The 20,033-nt window shown below is 45.5% G+C and overlaps 2 protein-coding genes across 7 annotated transcripts in view; one reads left to right on the top strand and one right to left on the bottom strand.

Annotated features, from left to right (window-relative positions):
* The window catches only part of HEATR1 (HEAT repeat containing 1), a 64,519-nt gene that overhangs the window by 42,090 nt on the left and 2,396 nt on the right, over positions 1-20,033 (top strand). For 2 of the 3 annotated variants that reach the window (XM_036829115.1, XM_036829117.1), the window contains 8 exons: positions 919-1,077; positions 1,237-1,371; positions 1,496-1,600; positions 1,687-1,855; positions 2,339-2,493; positions 3,044-3,202; positions 4,847-4,955; positions 5,921-6,222. In XM_036829115.1, coding sequence (XP_036685010.1) covers positions 919-1,077; positions 1,237-1,371; positions 1,496-1,600; positions 1,687-1,855; positions 2,339-2,493; positions 3,044-3,202; positions 4,847-4,955; positions 5,921-6,009 — 1,080 coding nt within the window. In that variant the 3' untranslated portion in view covers positions 6,010-6,222. Of the gene's footprint in view, positions 1-918; positions 1,078-1,236; positions 1,372-1,495; positions 1,601-1,686; positions 1,856-2,338; positions 2,494-3,043; positions 3,203-4,846; positions 4,956-5,920; positions 6,223-20,033 lie in introns of those variants that run through there. The other variant, XM_036829116.1, reaches the window with a different exon arrangement.
* Positions 6,895-20,033, bottom strand: part of LGALS8 (galectin 8) — a 29,107-nt gene continuing 15,968 nt past the window's right edge. The window contains exons 3-11 of one of the 4 annotated variants that reach the window (XM_036829118.1): positions 17,154-17,242; positions 16,031-16,241; positions 14,999-15,118; positions 14,349-14,405; positions 13,551-13,577; positions 13,307-13,429; positions 12,729-12,817; positions 11,825-11,990; positions 6,895-9,059 (exon numbers count right to left, since the gene is read on the bottom strand). In XM_036829118.1, coding sequence (XP_036685013.1) covers positions 8,910-9,059; positions 11,825-11,990; positions 12,729-12,817; positions 13,307-13,429; positions 13,551-13,577; positions 14,349-14,405; positions 14,999-15,118; positions 16,031-16,241; positions 17,154-17,242 — 1,032 coding nt within the window. In that variant the 3' untranslated portion in view covers positions 6,895-8,909. The remainder of the gene's footprint in view (positions 9,060-11,824; positions 11,991-12,728; positions 12,818-13,306; positions 13,430-13,550; positions 13,578-14,348; positions 14,406-14,998; positions 15,119-16,030; positions 16,242-17,153; positions 17,243-20,033) is intronic. The other 3 variants (XM_036829120.1, XM_036829119.1, XM_036829122.1) reach the window with 3 other exon arrangements.

The raw sequence follows: 20,033 nt of genomic DNA on the forward strand, positions 1-20,033 counted from the left end.
CATTTTATTCGTGCTTGACGTTTTTCGTTTGGCAGGAAGATTCTTATTTCTGAAAAGAGGTGCTTGTTTTTAGTGAATGTGTCCCTTTTTCACTGCCATCATCCCTCCTGTTCAGTCATGACGTTGGTATGGGTGTCACTTTGTCATGAGGCTCTTCTCTTTTTTGACTTTGCAGGATGTATTTTATTGCTTTTCCCCCCATGAGCTCCTTGGCCTTGGTCTGGTAGAGCTTCTTGTAGAAACAGGCATGCCCACTTAGTTCCTCACGTGAAGGTTTCTTAACCCTAAGGCGTCTGTCGGAGCAGAATGCCTGTGTGGCAGTCCAGACGGCGGGCTAGTGGCGTTTCCAACGGAATGCAAATGCCCGAGAGTGGCCTCCCGCCCCACCCCATGCTGTTGCATTGATCACTGGCCATTTATGAGGTTAGGAGCCTTAAGTGCCGTGACGCAGATGACTTAACCGATTCACATACTCTCCAGCCAGGCCTTGAAGGCAGACTTCTTATAGAAAGGGACCTCTGCATCTGAGGAGCTTTCTAGATTCTTTAGCAAAGGAGAACGTGACTCTCTCTCCTCATGGTCCCCGGATTCCTGTTCTCTAAGATCGTCGTTCTGAGTGCTCTGTGTCCTGCCGTCCGCCATCTGCCTGCATTCCTGACTCCCTCTTGGAAAGAGGCATCGGTCCGTTTTTATCTACTTAATACTACAAATAAATATTTATTTTTATTTCTTGTATTTTAACATTCGGGGTTGGCATTGACAGGAATGCTGCGTTGATGGTAAGTGCGCTGAGCTTTCCCAGGCACCAGCGTTTGGACGGGCTTTTCCGTCCTTACCAGGACTTCCTGTAGGTGTGCAGACAGGTGCTCCCGGCGAGGACCCGCGGTGGCCTTGATCGTTGTTGTTACATCCCTACAGGTGATTCACTTGGAGAAAATCACTAGTGAAATCGGTCCTGCCTCCCAGGCTAATGTCCATCTCACGTCCCTTAAAAAGACCCTGGCTACCACGCTGTCACCCCGAGTCTTACTGCCAGCCATCAACAAGACATACAAGCAGATTGAGAAGAACTGGAAGGTTAGACTGTACTGGGTATTAGACTTTGGAGGAGGGAGATGTGGTACTGAAATGTTTAGATTTTCACTTAAAGAAGAATATGGTGGTTTAGTTCCATCATAAATGCATTAATGAACTAGAGGAATATTAACAATTGGCGTGTCTCGTGACTGTTTTCAGAATCTCATGGGCCCATTTATGAGCATCTTGCGCGAGCACATTGGGGTGATGAGGAAGGAGGAGGTCGCCTCCCACCAGCCCCAGCTCACCACGTTCTTCCTGGAGGCCCTGGACTTCCGCGCCCAGCACTCTGAGGTAGGCGTGTTTCTCCCCCCACCCCCCATCCTAAACTTCTCACCTAACTCAGACCTGTTGTACTTGCCAAAGTTAGGGCTAGATGTCACTACTCTGGCTAATAAATCAGCTCTTCTGGTTTCAGAATGATCTGGAGGAAATTGGAAAAACGGAAAATTACATCATTGACTGTCTCATGGCCATGGTTGTAAAACTTTCTGAGGTCACATTCAGGCCCCTGTTCTTCAAGGTGAGCTCTTTTCCTCTACTTCTCCTTTTACTCACGTATCAGTTACAAGATCTGAAGAAGAAACTAATGCTACTTTGTCTTTTTAGCTGTTTGATTGGGCTAAAACAGAGGACGCCCCAAAGGACAGACTGTTGACATTTTACAACTTGGCAGATTGCATTGCTGAAAAACTGAAAGGGCTTTTTACCCTGTTTGCTGGCCACTTAGTGAAGCCTTTCGCTGACACCTTGAACCAGGTGAACATCTCCAAAACGGGTAGGTAGCTGACTCCAGGTCAGTTGGCACACTTGCTCTGTGAACCTTGCGTGAGATACAGTAAGTATAAGGAAGGTGAATTCTTTATAGTCAGTTGTCAGACACTGAAGTGTTTTAGCATGTTATTAATTAACTGACTCACTTGCGAGGAAGAATAAATGGGCAGTCCTATGTTATTGGAAGTAACTCTAAAACATTAAGATTGGTTTATTCTTTAATGCTAATAAGCAGTCCAATTGCCAAACTAAGCAATCTTAATAACCAAGAATCTTAACTCTGAAAGAACAAGTCACCCCCCCGAGAGACCGTCCGTTTAATTTGTGCTCTGCCTTCGTCCTGACTGTGATTTCTGGATCATTTTAGAAATAACCTTCTGGTTATAGTTCTGTTAATAGCGATTTGAAGTTAAACACTGGAGATTAAATTGTGAAATTCAGCTTTTTTGTTGTTTTTGTTTCCATTTCTTCTCTCCCCTATCTACAGATGAAGCGTTTTTTGACTCTGAAAATGACCCTGAAAAGTGCTGCTTGCTACTGCAGTTTATTCTGAACTGTTTATATAAAATCTTCCTCTTTGACACCCAGCATTTTCTGAGTAAAGAGAGAGCAGAAGCCTTGATGATGCCCCTGGTGGACCAGGTAACCAGTGGAATCATCTTCTGTTAAAAGATAAGGAAGCCATCAGTGTTACATGCCTGCAGGGTTTATATCGACCAGAACCACAGTTTGCTGGTGTTTTTTTCCTTTTCATGAAGTTTTTATTTCAAAATTGATTTCTCATTTTTCATGGATGTATTAATAACTTATCTTTGTAGTGGCGTTTACCGAGTTTTACTTTAAATTTTTTCAGATAAGAGGTATGATGTAAGGTGTATTAGTTAAGTTTTTAGTTCTTAAAAACTGGGTTCATTGAGAGTGTGTCGGGATCTGGCTGCCCTCCTCTCAGAGGTTCTGCAGGGGGAAAGGGATGATGCTAAGGGCGGTGCTTCCATTTGAGTTCTTAGAAGGTAGTTAAATTTGCGCGCTCTCTCTCTCTCTTGAGCAAACAGTACCTGGTTTTTGAGAATAAACAGCACCTTGGGTTTTGAGCCTGCTGATATCAGGAAGGGTAGTAAAGTACTATATACATTGAGTATTTTCTCAAACAGCAGTGAGACCCGTTGCTCAGTCCTTGTCTCACTGTGAACAGCTGGAAAACAGGCTTGGAGGAGAAGAGAAGTTCCAGGAACGGGTGACGAAGCACCTGATCCCGTGCCTTGCACAGTTCTCAGTGGCCATGGCAGACGACTCGCTTTGGAAACCACTCAACTACCAGATCCTGCTGAAGATGAGGGACTCCTCACCCAAGGTTAGGAGCTGCAGTGCCAGCAGGGACGCTGTGCGCTCTCCCTGGGGCCTCACCGGTCTGCACTGCTGCGTGTCTTCTAGCACCAGGGTCCAGCTGTGTCAGGCCGAAGGTTGAGCTGAGAAACCTGGTTTTCACTTACAGGCCAGTTATAAATAATGGCAGTCCTCCCCCAGCCCCATGGTGTGCTAGACACGAGCACTAAAATACTTTACACTTTTAAATATTGAAAAGACTTGAATTCCTCATGTTTCTTATGCACCATTTAAATGTCAGTGTGCTCCCAGAGACAGCATGCTTTGTCTACAGAACACTCCTTTGAGTTAGAGCAGAGTATTATCCCTGTTGTGTATCGATCTCAGGCTTAGGACTTGGTGGAGTAACGCACGGTAAGGGCTAGCGGTTGATGCCCATTAACGTGGGGGGGGGGGGATGAGCGGAAGTTTGGAAGTTTTCAAACTGTTCTAGCAATGAATCGCCATTCCTCAAGCTAATTATCACACTAGAACCTCAGTGGATAAAACAGACTGAAGCAGAATTTTGTTAATAAATTTATTAGTTGAAATTCACAGCATTTCTTTATTAGGAAGTATGAAAACAATGAGGCTGTTTCGAAGAACCCCCAAATTTTATTTTATTCTTTTTTTCAGATTAATGTTTTTATTACTTTAATTTTTCTAGTTCAGTTTCCTTTTTACACATGAAAGGATCGAAGTGCCCAAGGTTTTCTTTTTCTAGGTTGGCTTGAAAGATCCTGGAAGTAAAATGTAATTAACAAAATATATTTTTCTTCTTCTTATGCTAATTCTTCTTCATAGATGTATGGATGGGAACCCCCAAATTTTAAATTGTAGGATCTTACAAAGTTGCAGCATTAAATTTGTTGTTTTGTAATATGTTGTTTGATTGTACAATATCAAGAAAATCCTGATTGAACACAGGCAGTTAACAAACGTTTTTTCAACAACTCACTTTGCTCTATCCATATATTCTTTACCAGAATAACCCAAAACCAGAAAGAAGACTAACATAGCTTTTGTTTCAAAGTGAATCACTAACAAAACAAACAACTGGTTGCATTCCTTGTCATAGACAAGTCATGTGAGCAACACTCCCATCTTTAAGTTCCAAAACTAGGACATTTATGACACAATGAGTGTGTTTTTTAGTCAGGCTGGGGTGGGGGTGTGGCCAGAGCCGGCGCTGGCCCCTCACACAACCACACGGTGACCCCACTCAGGGTCCTGAGGGCGGGAGTCCTGCCGGGTCAGCGTCACCAGCGGCCAGGCCAGCCGGCGGCTCCAGTGCAGTCACATCTGATGACATACTTGAATTTGCAGGTGGCATTTTTACTGGTTTGTTTTAAGAAAAATGTTATAAAAAGACATTCACATGAAAGGCTTGTAGTACTAGAACACAGATTGAAAAGCACTGATTTATAAGGTTGCCCATATTATAGGCGGATCCCGAATTGTTAAACAAACTGGTATTCCAAGATGAAAGTTGGCCAGAAAGTGAAATAAACTCACGTGAGGTAACAGTTTAAAATTCGGAGCTCATCTCAAGTTAGATCATAAAGTAATACAAGAATACTAGTTTGTTTTTTTTTTTTTTTAATTATTCTTCACCTTTTTTTATCCCTTTCAGGTTCGATTTGCTGCTCTGATTACGGTGCTGGCACTGGCTGAAAAACTAAGAGAGAATTATATCGTCTTGTTACCGGAATCCATTCCTTTCTTAGCTGAATTGATGGAAGGTAATTCCCAAACTATTAAGAAATAATTAGAGTGAACTTCTGTGGGAACGTGCCCAATGAGAATGCACATTTGGATAGCCTGTGCTGAGCTCGTGTCTCCAGCGCTCTGTGCAGAGGCTGAGCACCTGGTTTGAGTGGGGTGCAGGGGCCGCCTCGCTGTCGTTTGAGATTTGTTTATAGCCTAATCGCGCTATCTTTACTTTTGTGTTTTTTGCTGACAGTGCAGTCTATGGTAGTGTTTTTCTTTAACCTCATGCATGTCTACAATTGAATATTTTGGTCCACAGATATAGGGTTATTATACCAGAACATCCAGTGCCACTAAGGCTGCAGTGGGGTGGCTGCGTGTTAACGACCAGCACTTACTCCGTGCTCTATGTGGATGATGCCGTTATCCCCCTTTTATAAAGGAGAAAACTAGAGGCTTTAAGAGATTAAGTAATCTAGCTGATAAAAATGTGTGACAGGTGGAACTGGGGCTTAAGTCCAGGTTTGGGCAGTTCTGGACGAACGGCAGGACGAGCAGTGTGCCACCACGCAGCCCAAGAAATAACAGCGCAGCTTATTAGCGGGGTGATGGAGGCGAGCGGACAGATGCCTTCACATTAGCGATTCACTGCTGATCCAAAACCAGGTGCCTGCACCTTTGTTTCCTCCCTCCTGGAGAGGGGCTGTGTGAACTACTAAAAAGAGTGGCTTCGCTAGGCATCTGGAATTCTCATCTGTGCACCACTCTTTTGGGGTCTGTCTTATTCTGCTTCCCAAGTCCTAGACCGAAAGAAGGGAAGGAAGGAGGAAGGAGGAAGGAGGAAGGCAGAGGAGGGGTTCCCAGGACGGCTTCCGCCTCCACGTAGTACTGCGCTTCATTCCTCTCTCCTGGCCAACGGCCAGCGGATGCGAGGCGTGAAGACCCAGGCTCTGAGAACTGAGGCAGGAAGACGGACTCATTTTCATTGTGTTTTTAGATGAGTGTGAAGAGGTGGAGCGCCAGTGCCAGAAGACTGTCCAGCAGCTGGAAACCGTCCTGGGAGAGCCGCTCCAGAGCTACTTCTAACACCCGGGCTTCTGGTATTTCATGCTCTGTGCAGAGGTCAGACTTATTTTTCATATTTTTATTTGGGTGTTTAGGACATATTACTTTGGTGCCGTAACACCTACTTGGACTTCTTTACAAAATTCCCACCTGGTTTGTGCTACCACATAACCCTCTCCTGCCAGTTGTACAGAATATACAAAAAGAGTAAACGATACATGGTATTTTTATACAGACTGCTGTTTGTTTAATTAAGACCATCGATTATGGTCTTTTCTGAGTGATGTTATTACCATTACATACATGATTAATTTTAGCACCCAAAGCTAACCCCCCATTTAGACGGTAAAAGCCTTGACTTTCCTGGTAAGGACTATCTTTTGTACGTGGTATCCGTGTCAGAGATTTCACTCAAAGCAGCTCTTTTACTTCACAGAAAATGAGAGTTAGTTATTCAGCACCCGGCAAGAATGCTTTGAACTGTAAAGCTATTTGGACTTGTACTTTTCATTTTGGGTAGATGACACGTCAGTCTTAATCTTTGCGCGTGCTCCTGGAGGGGAGTCATTCTGGAATGCATTTTCTACTCTCGACTATGATCGTCTCTCCTTTATCCTTCAGTCTGTTGGGGGGCAGGGGGTGGAGGCAGTAGGCTGTTTTTATAAGACAGCCACACCTGACTGCTCCCACAAATAACGAGGGCCCGGAAACACCAGGTGGTAAGAAGGAGCCCCTTCAGGGTTAGAAATGCTCACATTTCTATTGGTGGTTAACCAAGGATTACTTTTATGAGGAGTAAAGTAAACAGATTTTTTTTCAAAGCTTTGAAGTTCTCTAATCTCTGTACTATGTCCTGGTGAAGCTGCAAAGTGAGGGCGCAAAGAAAAGTAAACAAATCTGCCTTTATTTTGTTTAAGGCATTTTATTTATTTATGCCTTTTTAAAATTTAAGGCATCTAAGCACTGTTCCATAGATGTTCAAATCAAGTCTGAAAGCCCTTGATCTAATTTAATACAGAAACTTAGTGTGGAATCGTGACAAGCAAAAGGCTGACGTGCAGTTTGGAGACAGCTTGCTAGGAACGCATATTTCTCTTTATGAAACATCTCAACGTGATTCATTAATAAATGCTAATAGCGTCTTTTCAAAAACAATCTTAAGATTTTGTACTTATTCTATCAAAGAAATGGTCTGACTTCTTAGTGTCATCCACATAAAACGGAAATGAACTACGTTTAAGACTTACAGGAAGCAAGGCAAGTGGGCTTTTCTTTTTTCCTAAGTGGTCCACAGTTTCCACCATCTGCCAGGCCCTCTGATGTTCTTTTCTGGAGGGGGAAAAAAACCTTGGGGGATTCTAGACCCTTCTTGCCTTCTATAGCTTTCCCAACATCCTCTCCTCCACCAGTGTTTTTTTTTTATTTGTTTGAGCTTGGCAAGACTGAGCATAATAAATTAATATGAAAAGGTGGAAAAGAATTAGGTGCTAGAAGTTTCTACACTGAGTACTTTTTAAAAGTAAGACTGGTAATAGTATTCTTTCCACTATAGGGATACAAATAATACCTAACCAAAAGCTGTTATGAAAATATTCCCAAATCCTGGCAGAATTCAGCCCAGCGATTTAATATAAAATGATCTGACTGATCTAGCTTTTTACCTCCCCACTCCCAAGGCTTTGAAATCCCCTGTGACAAGATCTGACCTGTAAGAATTCTACAAAGAACTTCTGCCAACTCGCTTCAAAGAATAACAGAAAAAATTACAGAAATGCAACAACAGTTTAACTTGCTGGTACAGGTTTGATTTTAATTACTGAAGGGAGAATAGCGTTTTGATCTCAGTCACTAACGATGATGGGGTCGTCTTAGAGGAGGAGAGGCCGTGCTGGCTGCGTGCGGACAAGCAACAGACTCACACCGCCTCTCTCTACTCCACTGGTCTCTGCTGGTCTATTTTACTTTCTGATAGGGCCTGTTCTGTAATCAACCATTAAGTCTAATGTTGGCATTGCTTTGTTACCCGCAAACATTTTACAAATTGAATCCATCTCTCGTCTACCTTAAACTTTCTATAGAGTATATGCAGAGGAGACCTCTGACTCACCCTAAATTCCAATATTCTAAAATAATACTGGTACAGAAGATCAGTGGCCTGGAGATTGACGTCAAGTTTATTTCAGCACCATTTGGTTTTGTTCATTTTGCTTTGTTTTTTGCCTCTATCTTGTGCTGTGTTCAGATCTCATAATGATATTTGGTAATGCTTACAGCTAGAAGAGCTAGATATTATGCTAAAGAAAATCGCCAGATGTAGGTCAACATCAATCCTCTCAATTACGGGATACGATCAAACACTGGGTATGAAGGGCAGCACTGGAGGAAGAGTGGTGTCGCCTATAGATTAGTGTCCTTACGTGATCTAATAGAATAATTCTTTCTTTTCAGTGCCTGGTGGGTTTATATAGTGCATGGAGGAGAAACAACGGCACAGTGGCAAAGCACGGAAGGCTCTGAGCTGAACAGAACAGGGAACGTACGTGCCCCACTGTGTCCTCCCAGCTCCCAGCACAGTGCCGGCAGGAGACGAGCGCTCCGTGCAGGGTGGCTACTGTGTCACGGCAGGCTCTTAGTAAACACTTGCTGAATGTGAAGCAGGTTTAAAAAAGAGGCGGCCAGGGTGCAGGAGAGCGAGCAGAAAGGCCTGTTATAATAATGGCTATAAGCTGCTGTTGCCTCAAATGTCCTCATTTTTTGCTTGACAAAGCCTCACTGCATGACATGGACTGAGGACACCCAATAGGACTTCAGCTCACTTTAACAATATATATAAACCATATCATGAGAGTAAGATGCATTTTAACAAGGCCAGTGTTACACAGAAGTCATCTGTGTTTCAGTTTTTGTAGCACACCTGTCAGCTACCAGCTCCTTACTTCCAGTAAGTGGATATCGCCATCAATTTCCAGCGTGTCGACATCACTCAGGTCTTTAAATCTGTGTCTGTACTCCAGGCTGTGCACACCATTTACCGCAACCTTGAATTCTCTAACATCACAGTAAATTATCATCTGGAAGGAAAGTATACACAACATTAGTGGTGCCCCTGGGCTACAGAGTTTGTTTCCCGCGCACGAACGGCGTGTCACAAAGTAAACCATTTGGTTTCCTCTCCCAGCCTGCCGCCACCGACTCCCGGCTGCAGTTTCCAGGATCTGACTAACGTGTATCTGCAGTGGCACTTTCTGCCTTGTCCCACTCCAGGAAGTGACTCTCACGTGCCTGGACCCTCACACTGTCCCCAGGGCCTGCTGGCTTCCTGTCCTCGGCACGCGCCCTCTCCTGCCCCGTGCTCCTGGGTAAGCGGCAAGCCGCCCTCCTCGCCGACACTTGGGAAGGAGAAAATGGCTGACCGTGACACTCGTTCACAGAAGAGCTGGTTCCCAGTCACAGGCTGGGAACCAAGGGGCTTGGATCCTCACTTCGCTGCCTCAAACTCGAGGGTCTTGGGCAACTCGGACAATGTGAAATCTCAGAAGTTTAGGGCCCTCGCTAGGGATTGCACAGCTGCTTGGTGACCCTGATTCCCACCCAGCTCAGCACATCCTGCCTGTTTCTCCAAAGCTCTTCAAAGCTCAGTGTTCTATGAACCTATGAGTTTTGGCAGAGATACGGTTCAGAGTCCTCACTGGTGTTAAGCCCTTCAGAGTTAACTGCTATCCTTTGAAGTCGCTCGTACACCTAAACCTCTTACTTCTGCTACCACGTTCCCCGTGCCAGTCTGGCCACTGACTACCATGTTTCCCACCCACACTGCACGGGCCAGTTGGGTGAACCCACACTGTGCTCTCCCCGGAGGCCAGACTGAGGCACAAAATCTGGATCTGCAAAGCAGCCAACTGAGTGTCTTTTTTCTTTTGCTAGGACTAGTGGAAATGGCTGCTGGGGGAGATTAGGAAGAGGGGGAAGTTCCATGGAGAACAGCAATAACTGACACAGATGAAGGCGGCAGGGCTATACAGAGAACTGGGGAAAATAGCCGTAACTGGGGATTATATGCCCACAACGATGGTGGAAATCCCAGTTTCAACCAGGTGGAAGGGACCTTGGTGATGGACATTTAACAAAATCTCAAGAGAACACGAAACACACAGCCTCATGCTCAGAAGGGAACACAAACTGGCATTAGATGGAGGCAGCGGGAGAAGAGTTCTCTAGACTAAGTCAGAGCAAGTGCAGCGCCAGCACGTTCTGTTACAAATGGAAGAGAAATGGCAGGCAGCCTAGTGGACACACTGTTGCAAAACAAAGAGAAAAGAAAAGTACATACATGCAAACATGGAACACCAAGATCCCTCAACCACCTGAACAGCTCCTAAGAACATGAATTTGATAAAGAGCTCACAGATGAAGTTATAAAACCGAAAGATATTTTTTAAATGATTACAGCTGGAACTAATAGGTGAATCTGAAATGCCACGGAACAGAAGATACTGTTTAAAAGCAAAACAATGGCTTTAATGGAAAGATGTGAGAATCTCAATGAAAGCCTATTAAAAAGGCAGGAGTTTAAAGCTATTGGAAAAAAGCTATCACTACAAAAAACCTGACAACAATGATCCAACATGAGGACAGCTACTCTTCTTCCTGAAGTAGAAAACTAACAAAAGGAAAAGATTTTTTAAAAGAATGTATTATTGTCCTCTTTTATTTTAATACAGTAGTCCCAAACTTGGGGCTCAAATAGGTCAAAAACCAGGTCACGAGTTTCCAGCCACCAACCACAAGGATCAGCTTCCTGCTGGAGCGGCCGCCTCTGCCTCCAGTGAACCCACGCCACCCTTCACAGCCTGACGGCCGCCTAGTCAGCAAGCCCTGTGCCGCCCTTCCCACCTCCAGCGACTTGCCCGTACCATCCCCGAAATCCGGAAAACCCAGATTACCTTCCCCCCCACCTCCTTCTGAATTCCAAACGAGTACCCACCACTCCCAGGGAACCCGTGATGAGCTCACTCCTGTCTGTCACTCCCCACACCAGGGCGCTGCATTAGACGGGAACTTACGAATAAATATTAGTGCCAAATCACCACCTTCCGGTCAGCCTGATGTTCACGCTTTTAACAACTCTGAGGAGTCTTGTGAGCTCCGACGGTCCAGAGCATGTGACAGTTTAAAATGCTGGAGAAGCATGACCGAAATCAGTGACCCTAAATGACCACGTGAGCAGTGAGTCACGGAAGCTGGTGAGGGCACCCAGCCAACCACGCAGCACCCACGTGGCGAGACTACCCAGAAGCACATCTGGGGAGAAGCTGTGTTAGAATGTTCGCATCTCTGGGGGCTCAGGACTACATGCCTTCAAGTCCCGATGGTCTAAATGTGTCTGTCTTTGAATATATACAAACAGGACTGCCTGGAAGAGAGTACTGCCACCTAAGCTGTGTGTCACCGGGACGACGGATAGTGCCGCCAGTCTCGTGGCTCCTACGTCCTCACGTTCACTTAGGATTAAACGCGCTACTCCCGCCCTGAGACAAAGTTCCTGTTAAAATTCCTATTAACTAATATGGGGCTACACAGAAATTGTCATCATGAAAACAAATGTCAGATAATTCCAATGCAAATAACGTGGCACTCGACTGGCTTGGCCGTTTATGCTGATTATCTGCGTTATAAAAGACGGCATTCAAAATACAATCTCCAAATAAACAAAAACCACACACAATCTCCACATATTAAGTTGGACTCAATTTAAATGGACCATTTATCTTACATCTTACCCCTGCCCGCAGGATTCTTTTTCCTGTCCCATTTTCAAAAAAGATAATTATCTCACCTCAAAGTACATCCCAGGACTAAAAGGGAAACAGGTAATATTTCTCTCTTCTTCTCCCCAGGACTGCTGAAGAAAAGAATTTCTTACAAATGCTTTAACATTCAGGCGTGGGTTCAGGTGGAGAGCAATATCCTTGGATTTTCCTGATAGTAGATCAACAGCAAAGCTTTTGAGAGAATTTAAAACAACTAATTAGCCAAGTAAAAGAGAGGAGTCCAGTTTCTGCAATTTTAACAATCAGAATTAAACTCTGATTACACAAAACATGTACACACAAGGACCCAGGAATGCCGATGAAGGTGGAATTTAAAATTCCGAGTCAGCATACCGTTGGTGTAAGTATGTTATTTGCAAAATAAAAATATGAAGAACTTTAAAATCCACGTTTAAGGCTACGGGAAGAAATTAAAGGGTGAGAGCAAGTGACCCAAAGGATCACGTCTGCTGCAATAGGGTCCTTCCAAGCAGGAAGTCTTTCAGCATTTACAAGTGCACTGTTCTTCTTCAAAGTGTACTACTTGCTAGAAAATAGCTCTCATTTCAAGCTTTCAGAACTCTGAACACCTCTGGAAAAGGTTCTAAAAGCAGGAATCTTATAAGACCCATGGCAAGAGGAACGAGCCCTAATAAAAGTGATCTGCTCTCGCAGAGCTGCCCTGCAGTTCTACAAGGGTGGGCCTCGTGGACAAAAATGCCACCCTCCTGCCTGGCCACAAAAAGCCTAGGTGCCGCCAACTACTAGTTGTCAGCAGTCCAACTTCCTCTGGCTTTCAGAGTTTCACTTTTCAAATGAAGCTTATGACATTAGCCCGACTTACATCTCACAAGATTGTTGACAGGGTTACAGCTGTAAGAGACACACGCAGCAGCAGCTGCATTATTACGGCCACTTACTGATACTGACCCTTTGGCGTTTGTATTTACTTCTCCTTTTATGACGACAGTCCGTCCAGGGCCCATTGAGGAGTTCAACCTCGCCACGAACGGCAGAGTCTGCAAAGAAACCCCAGTTAGCATCAGGAAGCCTGCAAAAAGGGATCTTGAGGGAAAACTGCCGAAAGACACTGGGAAATGTTTAAAGGCCATGAACCCCATGAAGGGACAGACCAAGTCTGCCTTGGTCCCAGGTGGGTCCCTGGCTCACAGCAAACACTCCATGTTTCAGACAGTGAAATGAATGGATGTGGGGAGGGACCTGACATCCTCTGCCTGAGTGAAATGCCCTCTGAGAAAGTCACCTCGGCTGGCCTGAAGCGTGCGCTGCCTTCAGCCTGGAGGGGAAGCGGCTGAGGTAGGGGGAGTTACAGAAACACACACTAATGGCTCAGGGACCTGATGTCCAGTTGACTGACAGCCGTCCAGGACACCAATGCAAACGCAGAGTGGCTGCTTTGGGCTTGTACTGAGGGTAGAGGTTACACATACCAGCTAACTAACACTTAACTTGTTAGACAGAATTAAGAAAATTTTGGCTCTTCAAACCTTTGACAAACAGTCGGTAGGTAGTATTTTGGCGCAAGTCAAAGTGTGATTGGCCGGCGAACCTTTGCTCTTGGTGTAGACAGTTCTGGGGACGATTTTAGAAATGTCTCCTCTATTACTAGGCTGTAGGGAAACAGTTCTGCAATAAGGTATGGAATGAATGAAGCTGTCTTCCAAGGCTTCAACTATTCATTTCCTGGGCAATCTTATAAAAGGTTCCACACGTTATAGCAAAAATACTTACAAACTGTGACACGCCAGACTTTTGTACCTATTGGAAGAGAAAGAAAAAATACAGACGTCTGACGGGGAAGAAATACATTTTATAACATGAGCAGTTGGGTCTTACTGGCTGTACCACCCAGAGCCGGGCCGGCAGTGCCTGCTCCACTCCGGGGGGACACGCAGGTGGCCAGTGCTTTCTGACCGAGTGCTTTGGAGCTGCAGAGTGCCACTCAGGCTGGGAACAGACTGCCTGTCCTGTTCATCTGAACCCTATAACCTCCACCACAAGCTGAGCATTTCCCAAACGCCACATGTGGGCTTCAAACACATTTTCCTTGTTCTTCCCAGGGTGCTCCCCAAATGCTGAGATTCTAGTCTGTCTAGGAACGTGCTGAGATCAGTAAGGCCTCACTTTCTCCACACTAATAACAGCAAAAAATGTCTGAACCGCAGTTGTTTCCACAGGGGGAGAAGATACACGTGGAAGTTCGTTCGCCGATGCACTGGCTTTGCTCACTATTTATAAACACCTCCTGACAGCCCTATTCAGCAGTTCAGAGAGTTCTTTGTACAGAAGATTGGTGGGTAGTGGTCAGATCCACTGAGAGTCTAAACAGCAAAACTTACAGCACGTGGCACCCTGACGTATATGCCTCAATTTTCAAACGATTACTCCCAGCCTATTAATTACTAAAAACATAAGTTTTCATATTAAAAACATAGTTTTTTTAAAACTCAGCCTGCCTGCCACCTAATTTACATGGCAACTAAAAAAACATTTTTAAACTGGTGGTTCATTAAGAGATTTAATATTTACATTTTCTTCACTTATCTCTGTCCATTCCAGAGTAGATGCTTGGCTACTTCTTAAATCCTGAAGAAAAGTTCAGATTAATATTTAACATCCGTCAGAATTCTAAATATAACCTGCTTGACATACCAAAAAAAATTATAAATGGTATTAAACATGAAAATATGATAGAAAATTATGATCCAAAAATGCATGACATTAGCTTCCTTCTCCCCTCTCTCAAGCTGGCAAATGTTAAAATCAGAACTAATGTCAAGAAGAATGTGAGCAAATGAATACAAATCTTGAGACTACTTTGTTTTACTCTCTTTGGAGGGCAGGTTAGCAATTTCAATCCTAACTTAAAATGCAGGTATCCTTTGACGTCCCACTTCTAGAAACGATCCTAGCGAACTGCTCCACTGTGCTCCTGCGTCAAGGAAACAGCCCCTCTCCAGCTGTAAAGGCTGTTTGTTGTGTTGTTACTGTTTTGGGTTTTTGTTGGGACCATGCTAGGTTTGAGATCCTACAGACAAGCCCTGGGCAATGACTAGCATCCTACTAGTCTGAAAGATTTACTTCCAAGACATTAACACATTAGCGAGGGACATATTTACACAGTTTTCAAGAAAACATCACCAAAGACCCCCCGCCGCCCCCTGTGGAAGGGCACTGACCGAGCTGAAGCTGAAACCCACGGAGTGAATGATCACTTTGCCATAAATGCCCAGGGTGTCGATCTTCTCTAGGCTGATCCTGTGGGCGTAGATCAGGGTATGTTTTCCATTGACAGCCACCTGGACAAACACAGAAGACAGGCCCCCCCACCCCGAATAAAACAGTTAATAAATGCATTTTAGCGGGTTCCTCCCTCTCCCGCCAGATGTCAGTACTTGTAGGAGTGTCGGGAAGACACGCCGAACACAGTACAGTGTCTGATCTCAGGGAGCTGAAAATCCCATTGGCAGGCAAAAGAAACACAGGAAAAAACCAAAGCTCTACAGCACGGACAAGCATTAAAAAGAACAATACAGACCCAAGTACTCCAACGGCCAGAGGAGGGATGAGGGGAGAGAGGAGATTAGGGGAGAAGCGCTGGTGGGAGCGGGCTCTGAGGGTCGGAGGGGTCTGCACCTCGGGTGGGGGGTCTCCACCTGAGCCGTCAAGTCCCCCGCAGGCTCACGGGCCAGGGGGTGGAGGCGCCCCCCCGGACCACACACACCCGAGGGAGCACTGACGACACGCAGCGGGGTTGCTGCAAGCTCCTCTGGGTTTAGAATCCCAAGATCCTACAGGACTAGGCCGCGGCAGGACGCAACTTTACAAACCCCGACTCCTACGCCAGGATCCCATCTGTCTGTCAGTTCAGACTCCCCCACCCTGCGGGTCCTGCTGCCCGGGGTTTACTTTCCCATCCTGAGTGTAAGGCTGTGCCAGGTCAGAAGGAAGCTCAGCCCCGCGAGGAGCAACGATCTAACAGAAAGCCGGCTGCGCTGGCCTCGCCCTCCGCCGGCACGGCGACCCCGGCAGGGACGCTGGCTGTGCCCGCCTCACAGCAAGGTCCCCGCCGGGCCCTCCTCTGGAGGAACATGATAAAGGTAAACTCTTCTTCTGGATTTAGGACACGCAAGGGTGAGTTCACTCGTGAAAAGCTTCCCTCGTGCTTATTCTCACAAATGAGGATCTAACCCCTGTTCTCCAAAACCTGCCTGGAATTTGTCTTTCAGCACCATGATCACGATCTCAAAAGATTTTTCTTTCTTGAAAGGCATGTCATAGGTGATCTCTTCCCAGCCCCACTTCTCATTTTTCAAAGTGTTGCAAACAATGCAGTTGGCCCTTCTGAACCGTGGGTTGAAATGAAAGGCCACGTCCGCTCGAGGTTTCACGCTGCTGCCACACTGTAAGTCCACCTGGAACCTGAGGAGGGGAACACAGGCCGCGTGAGGACTCAGGAAGGAAGGCGGCCTCGCAGGCCTGGCAGCGCAGAAACCCAGGCCGAGTGACAGCTGACGGATCCTCTGTTCACTCGCATGCTTTTGGGGGTGGTCCACCACAAGCACCCACATTGCGCAGTCTCCCCGCAGGTGGGTTCGCCCAGGTGCCCCAAGCTCTGCCGATGCGGTAGAAGTGAAGTGTGCAAGGAAAACTCCTGGAAACGGTCCCAAAAGTCAGTTGGCATCTGCCTTCTGTCCACCCCCCACCCCTTCCCCCCAAATAGCACATGGTCCCATGCAGCTACCCAAACACAACGTGAGGACCAGAGTCCTAGCTTCCAGGAACCATGAGAAAGAGGACCTCACCCTGCGATGGCAGGGTGAGAGCGTGAAGAGACCCACTCCAACAGCTTGCTGGTGTGCGGCCTTCAGCCCTCTGGACTGTCCCCTTTAGATGTCACGTTCACATCTTATTTAAACCACTGTTGTTCAGGCATCCACCACATAGAGCCGAGCCCAACTCTAGCTGATAGAGCCTCGTCCAGACTTTACCCAAAGCAAGCATTAGATAAAACCACCCAGAACAGGTCTTAAGAGATGGTGTGAAAATGTTACACTGTAACTAGACTGTGTCCCTGTCATCTGACCACAATTCCCTTCATTAACCGTATCTCTAATTCTTTATACTAAAATCTGACTTATAGCAACAAAAAATCCAAATAACCTGTATTTCAGTTTTTCATTCCAATTTCCTCAGCACCGTGGCCAGGGCTGCTATAAAAGCAAAATCAGGCCTCCGAGTATCCAAAATGGTCTCTCCCTCATGATTTTTTGTTGTCCCACAATCACAACGAGTTTATTCTTGTTCTTTTCTCATCTAACAGAATGACTTTACCTGTCTGAGTCACTAGGAACATGCCCACGTAGTACAATCAAAGTTCCAGGCTCCAACTGCTCAGAAATGGTCCCAACATAGGGGATTATCTAGGAAAAAAATAATTTTAACAAATGTTCATTTACAGAATCAAAAGACTACATTCTTAAAGGCTGCACATAAATATTACTCAGCCATAAAAAGGAACAAAACTGTGCCATTTGCAGAGACGTGGCTAGACCTAGAGACTGTCATACAGAGTGAAGTAAGTCAGAAAGAGAAAAACAAATGTTGTATAGTATCGCTTATATGTGGAATCTAGAAAAACGATACAGATGAACTCATTTGCAAAGCAGAAATAGAGACACAGACGTAGAGAACAGACATATGGATACCAGGGGGAAAGCAGGGGTGGGATGAATTGGGACAAGGGAATTGACACATATACGCTACTATGTATAAAATAGATAACTAATGAGAACCTACTGTATAGCACAGGGAATTCTACTCAGTGCTCTGTGGTGACCTAAATGGGAAGAAAATCCAAAAAAGAGGGGATATATGTGTATGTATAACTGATTCACTTTGCTGTAGAGCAGAAACTAACACAACATTGTAAAGCAACTATACTCCAATAAAAATTAATTAAAAAAAAAAAAAGGCTGCACACAAGTCTGCTCAGACCCTAGCATTTTCCAGGTCCTCCTCACCATTCAAACAGCTACACCGGAACAACATGGCTAGGAGACTCGCAACACCCGCACACCACTCCGAGTTCTTTAGGAAAAGACATATTCTTCACAGTACTTTTTATGTGGCTGGGGGTTCTGTGAAATGCCACGCCCCACCCCTCGGTCTTTCCTAAAGTTCCACTGATCCCAACAGCAGGATCCAGAAGAGGCCAGGCCCTAGGCCGGTGCTGACAGAGAAAATGACAAGCACTCACTGCCTGCAGAGGCGCCCCAAATTCAGCCACTCTGCCGCAACTGGGATTGCGTGCCGCGCCTTCCCCCCTGGGCTTCCAGGCTGCACCCCACAGGGCACTGCCAGGAACCAGAGAACTGCATGGTCTGAAGGATGCGCTGTGGGCGCCTGTGGATCTCTCAAGACACAGCATCTCCATAGCCCGCCCGGTCCAGGGTGCAGGCCTGGGCCCCGACTGGTGGTCCCACACAGGATTCGGGTCTCCCCCTCCCCGCTTCTCACCTGGAAGCCAGCCTCTCTGTCCGGGGCCTGACATGATCAGATCTTGTCACTCCCCTCCCCCGGGTGCTCCGCCATCCTCCCGGGCCACTGGCTACGTGGATGCATCTCCTGCACCACGACCACCTCCCTCTTCCCCCTGGGAGCCTCTGACCGCGCCAAGCAGGCCAGACACCAGCATGCCTTACGCCAAGCCCACCCGCGTTACATCTATGCTAAAATTGATCCAAGGTAGCTCTGACTGTCAGGAAGAAAGAAAGAAAACAAGAGAGGTCGTATAAAAGTAGTTGTAAATCAGTGGCTCATCGGCTGAACATCTCAGCTCAAGCAAAATCTCCTCTGTGGAGCCTTTCTCAGACTCCCTGGGCCAACTGAGTGAGCCGCCCTCTGAGGGTCATCACGGCACTCTGTACTCTGTTCATTTGCAAACATATGCCTGCCTACACTATGAGCTGCATGGGGCAGGACTGGGTCATCACCTTTACACCCCCAGGACAGAGGTCAAGAGATGATCAATAATCACTTGGTGAATGAATGAGCTCTCACCAGCCCGGAAACTGGGCTCTGGCAGGCCTCACATGTAGGCCTCACATGTGCAGAGGAGCGGCAACTAAGCGGCTGCTGAATGGAGTGTTGCTGCCTTAAGCAATACGACAAGAAATCACCGAATCCAGTTGTCATCTGGTGTCACGGCAACTGCTGAGGGCAGCACGGGGGGGATGAACAGAGCTTATCAGACCAGAAAACGAAAAACATAACATGTATAGAGCACGGCCACAGCTGCACATCAGAGTGGATGGTTTTTGTGTATAGAGAATGTGGAAGCAATTACTCCTCTTGGCCACAGCCCAAGAATAAATACCTGCACGTTCCATTCTGTAAATCTCTTAATAAAATGAGAACAGTTTTTGTAACTTCAGATTTTTTTCTATGTTCAACTTGTATTTATGCAGATTATTTAATAACACAAAAATGTCAGTGATACAATTATCGGTGAGAAAGTGGCCTACAAAACTCCATACAGTATGGTCTTAACCAAGTTAATAATAAACATTAAAAGGGAAAAAGAAAACACTGTAAAGAAATAAGCCAAAAATGTTACAACACTTTTCTTGAGGGATGACATTTTAATTTTCTTCTTCATATAGTTGTATATTTTCCAGATTTATATAATAAGTACTTATAATGTTTATAACCACAGATTTTTTTTTATTATATATTTAATTTTAGGGTGAGAGTTTTTTTTTTTAATTGAAGTATAGTTGATTTACAATGCTGTGCCCATCTCTGCTATACAGCAAAGTGGAAAGAGCTTTTTGAGACCAACCATCTACTCCCATCACTGCTAACAGATTGTTACAACTGTTAATGAGTTGTTCCAGTCTGAGAAACAACTGCACTGCAAGCGTGGGCCAACTGCTGTTTCAGTTGTCCATATTAACGCTGTCTACTTAGGAAAGTACCCTAACTTCTATCAACAATACTCAACTTTTTTGGACCATGTGAAGGAAACAAATGCCCGACAGCCCACTCACTTACTCACAAACATTGCTCCTAAGGAAAGGGAGAAGGGTGGTTTTCTAGGCAACTCCAAGCTGAGGCTTTGATGTTTCAAAAATAATTGATGTAAAACAATAAAATACAGATATGAACACACTAGAGACAATACCATAAGCTTAAGCCCTAGTTAGGTTTGGT

The sequence above is a fragment of the Balaenoptera musculus genome, chromosome 16, assembly GCF_009873245.2.
Source record: "Balaenoptera musculus isolate JJ_BM4_2016_0621 chromosome 16, mBalMus1.pri.v3, whole genome shotgun sequence".
In the NCBI taxonomy this organism is placed as follows: Eukaryota; Metazoa; Chordata; class Mammalia; order Artiodactyla; family Balaenopteridae; genus Balaenoptera; species Balaenoptera musculus.